We start from the raw sequence: 8,607 nt of genomic DNA, 5'->3' as shown, positions 1-8,607 counted from the left end.
TGAAGATGAGGCACCTTTTATTACAGGCAAGAAAAACAATTTATTCCTTTTCTTCAGGGGACTGCCAACAGGCAGCACCAAGGCAAAAAAGACATGGTGTAGAAGAAATCCTGCAAGGCTTAAAGCATAGGAATGTGAACATCATGTCTTCTGAAAAGCAAAGAGGCTGCTGCCATCGTTCGTTATTCAGCCTGAGTACAAGAGAACTCACAGTGGTGCTCTGAACACCACGACATTGAGTCCTTCAGCTCCTTCAAAGTCAGTTGCTTTGTCTGCTGTGTAAGTCAGGCATATCAGTTCAGAGGAACAAGAAGTTTAAACCTTCCTTTTAGGGAGAAGTCTGAAGTACAAGGGCTTGGACCAACTCTGCAGCTCTCATGTTCAGTAAGAGTTTTGCCATTTAGGCTGATGTCTCCTAAAAGTGGCAAAAAACACTTTCTTTTCCCAGTTTATATTGCTCATTGGACAGTATTTAATAGGTTCTCACTAACCAAGATGACTGTGCTTGGACACATTTGCAGGGACAGGCCTACAGCTAAGAGCTGACTGCACATCTCACTTGGCACAGTGACCAGAAAGAGGATGGCACTTTAGCCAGCAATACAGGGCATGTGCCACTGGAAACAAACAGAACGAATGAGATCCCATCGCAAATGCCTCCATCTATTCTGCCAACTCAGTCTGGGTTCTCAAGGAAGTGGCAACCCCTTGCGCAGCTGCGGGATCTCTGAAGCGAGCAGATGTCCATGCTTGTCTAGTGACCAGCACAACGTGACCCAAATGTTACTTACAGCACCTCTTGGCTTCAAAGTTTTTGCAAAGTCTTTTGTGTTTTTCCCTTTCTTCCTGTGCCTCTCCAGTACCTGTCTCTATGGAAGAAGTGTCAGCGTCTCAGGCTGAAAGGGAACTCAAAGGGAACGGCTACTTGCAGAATAACTGGAAGAATGGGGAGACTGAGGAAGAGTTGTAGACATGTCCATCTGTTCAAGTATGAATTTTACAAGTATGCAAGCAAGATGATTTGATGCTGTGCAACACCACCCAGGCACATGGCACAACCAGAAAAAGCCCTACCAAGACTATTTGGGATAAATAAGCATAACTTACCAAGTGACCAGCAATAGCAGATCAATTTAAGTAGAAGGGATTAAAAAAACCAGGCAGAACAAGAATTCACATTATGAATTAAAGTAAGGAAGAAGTCCAAACTGTTGAAAAATATACTTGTTCTGAACAAATCCTGCAGCCACACAGGTCATAAGTGGCTTACCCCTCTCTATTTTTAATTTCTGAAGTACAATAATTTTAGTATTGTGGTTAGACTTCTCAGGGCAGCAGATGGACCACATTTCAGTTTCGAGTGAGTTCTAAGTTTAGAGCAGTACTAGAGCTCATCTGTGGCAGAACAACTTTCCAAAAAATCAATAAAAAAACCCAACCCACCAAACAAAACCCCACCTTACCTAGACAGGGTTTTTATAATGACACTTAAGTTTGATTTGAAAAAAAAAAAAAAAAAGGTAGTAAGACAAGTTACATTTCTGACTGTCTAAGCTGAAGTTGAAATACTGATTTGACCTAAGCAGGCAGGCAAACCAGGGAAAATCTGAAGGAGAAACACTGCAGTAAGTTCTAAAGGTCCCTAGTATGTTCCCACTCTTCACAGGAATCAACTAAACCCCTGTTTTAGTTTAGACTGCTTCCACCTGCAATGACAGCCTAGTTGATACAGAGATTAAGAGTCACCCACTAATAGCACAAAGGACAGAAGTCAAAGGTCTGGCATTTTTTTCTTTCATCTTTTAAATGACAGTATTACAGCCATTCACTCAGGCATTCTCAGCATACTCTGTTGTTTTCTATCACTTTAGCAAGCCTCATCCTGTTATACAACACACACCCAGAGGTGCTTTGGGATGTCTTCTCCAAATATTAAGTGGTTTTAGATCATATTAAACAATAACAACTCAAAAGTTTAAATAAACATCTAGTAAAGACTACAGCATATGGGGTAGATAGAGAATAATTAAATTAGCCTTGAAGTTTAACATCTATATTAGGGAACCTTCTTGAAATAGCTTTCTGTTGCAATAAACTCCTGTCTAATGCTATGGGAATGGTAACTGGACTGGTGAGTTATACTTTCAAGAGATCACAGATATGATCCTTACTGGTAGGAGACCACATGGGTCACTGAATGAGTTCCTGAATCTCACAGCTGCTGCTTCCTGCTTGATTGTCACTAAGAGATTATTGTTGTATGAGAGTGCCAGAGCAGAAGAGATGACAGACAATGAAAGCTACCTCAGACTTCATGCAGTGATTAAAGTTACCCAGAAACTCCCTGCCATTACTCTGCATCTTTAACCCTAACTGTGTTACTGGCAGAAACATTAAACATCTCAGATGTAGAGAGAGAGTGGAGAGTGTTCAGTCTCCTGACTGAGAAATGAGATCCACTTCTTTTAGTCAGTTATGCATTTCTAAATGTTTGACATCTAGTGTGGTGTATCTGAATCACTGAAAAAATCTACTTCTGCCTCCGTAACTCCTCTATATTATACCATGTTTTCATAATCTCTTCAATTTCTGCATACTCTAGTAGGTGCTTAGCACTATATTCCTCCTCTACTTCAATTATCTTCTTCTGAAAGCAGAATGCATTCTGCATTTCTTTGTTCTCACCAGACTCCTCAGCCTAAAAAATTATTATAGTTTTTTTGGATGCAAACCACCATGTTAGCCAAAACACAGAAGCGTGAACAAACTATTCAGAGAAGTTCAAATTCTTAAAGATCTGATAAAAACAGAATTATTCTGAAGAAGCTGAGGGCAGAGTTTGTCACGGCTCTGCAAACCCTTACACTTGAAAAGACATAACCCCAATCACAACCAAGCAATAGCACATATGTAAATCTGCACTGTAAACTAAAACAGGTAACTTCCACAGAAATTACACTTTGTCAGTAAAAATATTGGATAAAGAAGTGTTGAACAGTTTCTGTCTCTTGCTGGTGTTGTTATGTATCTGTACTGTGCGATCACAGAAGAGGAATCAGAGCAATGAAAAATTATACTGTTTCACTTACTATATATTTGACTACCTGAAAAGCAGAAAGCATGAGCCCAGAATACCACTGCTGTGAGCACTCTGAAGTGCTAGACTTTTATTTTGAAGACTGTGTTTTGCATACCCTGCCAAGTGACTCCAAAGATGCAAAGAGGGAGGATTCTCTACTTTATTACATCCAGTCAGTATTTGTTTCAAGAATCCATTAGAGTTTTGGTGCTGATTAATTAAAATTTCTTAACTTTCTGTAAGTCCAAATCTGTGTACCATCTACTGCATGGTACAAAATGCTGCTATCAAAACCAAATGGATCTCATCAGGTCTGCAGCACATTGAAGTTATATTCCACCAGTTTCTGGCAAAATAGCTTAAAAGAAAATCTGGAAGAATTCCAAACACTTCTACAATTTCAAAATAATAATAAAAAAAGAAACCCCTCTGGTTCTCCTGAGACCTTTTGAGCTACTTAATACAGTACATGGATGCTAAAATTGTGCCTGCATCCAAGTCACAGAAACACTGTATATCTAAAAACAATGCACCCCCAACTTTCTCAGTGCACTACTTGTATATACTTCGGGGTTGAGGGAAAAGAAAGGAGAGTGAGAGAGTTCTACATCTGGCTTACATCAAACTATCAGATATTCAGTCAGTACTTACACATCCATGTGGTGGCCAGCACTCTGCAACCCATCCCCCATCTCCTTTTCTATTGCACTCCACTCACTGTAGGAAAAACAAAATCACACATGAAGGGTAAGGGAAGTTAATAAGCTGCATCCTGTATATAGTTTCTTTCCAGGTGACACCTGAATAGAAACTGCCTCAAAGTTAGACTTGGCCAAACCGTTTTCTTCCTCTAAGCAGCAACACTGACAATGTGGCAAGGCTATTCATGGCACCCTGTTAAACAATTGTCTCTGCCACTTAAACTCATCCTTACAAATATACTTAGTTTGGGATTGGTTTTGAGCAGAAAGTCTTCTTCAAACAGCTAAAACTCAATTAAAAAAAAAAAAAATCATAGCACTCAAAATAAGTGGAGGAGGGGGGGGAAAGGAAAAAAAAGGGGAGGGGGAACCTTCTAAAACAGAATTTGGTCTAACATGCTCATCAAGAAGAAACAGCTTTCCAGACTCACAACACATCAGATAGAAGTCTCTCATTCCAAAAAACAGGAGGTAGGATTTGACATTTGCAAGCACTTTACTGCTCCTGTATGTTGTTTTCTGTTTTCATAGTAGAGTGCTATTTAGTTCTATTCATTAAAAAAATGCCAACTTACAACCCTCTCATTACTGCAATTAGCTATTCACATTAGGGAGATCATTTAGATAGAAGGAAACAGAGCTACAATAAAGACAGCAAGAGACTTGTTCTGGACACTCAAGTATGTACGCTGCAGTTTTAATTGTGTCCTCAGCTTTCTGAAACCTTATGAGATTTCTTAGTCATAAGAATTACATCCACAACTCTTTTTACATGAAAAAAAAAAGGAGCGGGTGCCCTTATATTTCACATGATTTATGTCCAATGTATCTATTCTGTCCTTCACTTTTTCAAGAACATTCCACTCTGCTGATGTTGACATTTGTTTGTCTTTGTGTTATTACAGAACTACACCTAATTTCACTTTAAAACCCCCAATGAGAAAGACATCTGCAATCCATTAACCCAGAGAATTAAATTTAGCACTTGAACAGTGTATAGAAGCAGGAGGTTTCCCTTAACCAGAAGTTTAGATTCTTTAATTCTCCAGTGAGATGGAAAACTTGAGCATGCAATTCACTCATATAAATCAAAAAACGATTGGCAAATTCACTTTTAGAAGGTACTAAAATTGGATAGATACAGTTGTTGATTTTTAACTCTTAAAAGGACCTAGAAGCTTTTCAGAGATAACTGCATGAAAATAGGCAGCAAGTTACTTTCTGAAGAAAGAGAATGCCAACACAACAGCAAAAGCCCCAATGGCCTGGAATACAAACCAAAAAGCTAAAGTCTTGCAGTAGAGACTAAGCTCAGCAGATACAGAGATAGCTATATCCAACACAGAAATCTCATCAGTACTGAAATACAAAGCTTTTCAGGGCAGACATTGAAATGTTTCAGATATACTTTTCAAAAGCATAACTACAAAACCAACAAATTCTCCCTCCCTCTCTCTCTCCACATCTCTCTAGGTATATATTTAAAAACAGGATGAACTCTTACCTGAATACTCTTCCATAGTTGCCATGGACTTTATAGACACCATATAGCCGGTCTGCTACCCTCTAAAACATTTTAAAAATCAGGTTTTGATCAACAACATTAAGTGCAATTGTTTTGTGAAAACCCAAATACAAACTTCAAGCTAAAGCCTTAACATTTTTACACAGGTAAACAAGATTAGGCCTAAATCTAATCTAAGTCACTACTGAAGGAAAAATCAACAGTATTAAGTCTTTGAAGACTGAAGTCACAAGGAAGGCTATATTGAAAAAGTAATATTTCAGGTATTTATTTGGAAGTGCTCACATATAGGATATGCCTATGGAGACCACAAATAATCAAGTTACCTTTATTTTTTGATAATCACACATAAGGCATAGTCTCCTTTACTCAAATAATGCCAAATTTATATAAACACTTGCTTATTTAACATGAAGATGGCAAGACAAAAGTCCATCCTGTCATCAAGACTTTTTTAGGGAAAGTTTCAGTAAAATTCTAACAAGTGACTTGATTTTTCCATCCAGCTCAGCACAATGAAGGAAAGGAAACGTGCTATCCATTGCAGAACTTTTTGCTAAAGCTAGATATGGCATTTCAGCTGTTTGGAGAGTCAGTACCTGCTGCAGCCAGTACTACAATGCTGGCAACAACCTCAGAAGAAAAGACCACATGTACACTCTGAAGTGTGACTTGTAATCCAGAAAATGCCCTTGTAATTGTGATGTATATGAGACTGAAGTTTGGTAAGAGTTACCGTTATTAGTCTGTCAAAGTAGTAAAAACGAAAAGTAAGCAAATTGCCCAACAGATCTGCATACAGCCCTGAGAAAAAGGCACTGTCAGAAGAACATCAGTGATTAATCACCTCAAGAACCCCAGCTCAACAGGGCAATCCATTACCCTCCTCTCTGCCTCACAGTTTCCACCAAAAACTAAATCCTTGTTGAACATACTAAAAAGCAGTGTCATGATCCTCATTACTGGAGTTGTAATTTCCTATTTCCTTTTTGTGACTTTAAAAAAACCCCAAAACTTCCATTCTCAACCCATAGAGTATCTTGATGAACAACATAATTGTTCTCATCATTGGAAAGAACATTTTTCATTACAGATTGAAGAACTAGTCAAAAAAAAAAAAAAAAAAACCAAAAAAAAACAATTTAAGAGTGTGCTGGGAAGCATACATGATTCATACTACAGGCTCTGGAAAACACAGTATTATGTGTCTGACCAGAAAACTGCGTTTTGGGGCCCTTCCCAGCCCAGACACCCAGCAAAAGCAACTTGTCTGCTGAGCAGAAAGAAGTAGATAACTCCAATCCTCTTTAAAACACCTCCCTCTGATAAATGACCATCAGGGGAGAGGACAGATTAGCAACAGGCACGTGTTTGATCCTCCAGTGACTGTCAAACTCACCCATCATATCTGGAACTCTTTCTCCCCCAAATCTGTACAAAGTCAGCACCCCCCTTTGCCATCTCCTGCCCCACGCCCCAGAGCCAGACTCTCTCAGGCAAAACTGCCCTTATTCTAGAACACATATACCAGTTCTCTTGACTAAAGAAGAAATACTGCCTTATAAATAAATTATCCTATTTGTCACGACACACATGGGAAATACTTACAGCTCTGACTCGCAGAAGGTGTGATATGACAGACTGCAGTTCATCGCTGTAGTGTTTTAGCTCAGTAAACCTCCTGGGAGCAGGAAACAGATAGTACATCATTAGCCATCATGAAAGCAAGCTTCACAGAATGCAAGATAGGGCCACAACGCCACAGCCAGCGAGACGGAGCCCCCGCTATGCTGAGGTGGAATTAGCTGAGGACTCCTAAAGAAGTGACTGCAGAGTTTAATTTCCCTAAAGTGAACAACCCAACGCTTGCATAATTGCTTTTTTTTTTTTTTTAAATGTAAATGATGAAGGTTCAGAAAAGTTTAAGACATTAAATTTAATTTTTATGAATTATAAGTAGTTAAATGAAATTACTACATCATTGTGTTGTGGGGTTTTTTAAATGGGATTCATAAAAGCAAGCATAGGAAAGATTCAAACAAGTACAAAGCCCAAACCTGCTGAAGTCCACATACTTCTTAATAAAAGTGTGTTCATGTTTCTGACCTAACACAGATACTTTACCTTCAAGCTGCCATCTAGCTAGTTTTGAGTACAACCTTTCAGAAGTTCAAGGAAGCATTCACAATTACCACAATTCCTCTAAGGCTAAGCCACCTGGTAACTGTAACTAATTACATACAAAACCCTACTGAGACCTGTACCTGCCCAGGAGTCGTGCACTTAACTACACTTAACTTAACACTGCTACTTAACTTAACTACACCTTAACAAGGTACCAGTCAGGTAGCCCATTGCAAGTGACCATGTGCACACTGCCAGCCTGGCGCTACTGAAGGAATGAGACATTTTACCCACCACTCCAGTTAAGTCTTGGCAGCACTTTAATTTGATACATTTATCTCATGCTAATGATGAAGCTGAATCAGTTGCCACAGCTTTGCTAGTGACAGGACACCAACTGAGGCACAGTAACAGCCACTTCTGTGTATGTAACCTCTCCCTACCACACACAAGTCTAACTCATGACCTGCTTTCGTACACAAGAACATATTTTATCCAGATGGGAAGCCAGAAACATCTTTACCTAAATTACTAAACAATGATCTGAAAATAAATAAACAAATGCAGAACAACACAACTAGAATTAAGGAACAGGAGACTAAGATTAGCCTTCCAGGTTGACATTCAAGCATTAAAACCTTCACCCCTCCTCCCACCACAGGCACACAGACAAGCTTTGTATTTCAGAATAGTTTGTACCCAAGAGATCTTACTGAAATGACTCAGGTCACTTGTTTTGGGTGACCAAGTATGAAATTCCAGGGTTTTTCATTTAACACCTCTTCTTCCCCTGCCAGGAAGTCTTCCCCTAAAATATTCTCCTCCTTACATTCAGGAAGTAGGAGCTTTATTACTATTTCTAATATTTTTGATCTCCAAGGAGCATCTTCTATAAGATTATGACACACACAGGGTTAAAGTACATAAAAAGATTTAAAAGCCAGCAGAGAAACTGTGTGAGAAAAATAAATATAGTCATTGATCTGCACAGTGGGGTTTAGAGAGCAATCTTTTCAGTTTACACTTTATAAAATATGCACCAGGGCTGCATGTCAGACAGCTGCAGACACGTACAGCGAAGATATTTGAAATAACTGAACTAAAAACAAAAGATTAAAAAGCATGCCTTCAGCTCAGGAAGACTCCCCTTTCCACTCCAGAAATTTACAATGAAAAGT

General features: G+C 38.9%; 1 protein-coding gene across 1 annotated transcript in view; it reads right to left on the bottom strand.

Moving 5' to 3' along the window:
• The window catches only part of SNX4 (sorting nexin 4), a 33,425-nt gene that overhangs the window by 5,439 nt on the left and 19,379 nt on the right, over positions 1-8,607 (bottom strand). The window contains exons 6-8 of the mRNA XM_010177422.2: positions 6,914-6,986; positions 5,285-5,346; positions 3,731-3,796 (exon numbers count right to left, since the gene is read on the bottom strand). Coding sequence (XP_010175724.1) covers positions 3,731-3,796; positions 5,285-5,346; positions 6,914-6,986 — 201 coding nt within the window. The remainder of the gene's footprint in view (positions 1-3,730; positions 3,797-5,284; positions 5,347-6,913; positions 6,987-8,607) is intronic.

The sequence above is a fragment of the Antrostomus carolinensis genome, unplaced genomic scaffold (assembly GCF_000700745.2).
Source record: "Antrostomus carolinensis isolate BGI_N321 unplaced genomic scaffold, ASM70074v2 scaffold21181, whole genome shotgun sequence".
NCBI lineage: Eukaryota > Metazoa > Chordata > Aves > Caprimulgiformes > Caprimulgidae > Antrostomus > Antrostomus carolinensis.
Note: the sequence above shows the minus strand (reverse complement) of the source record. Positions and strands in the feature narration are given on the sequence as shown.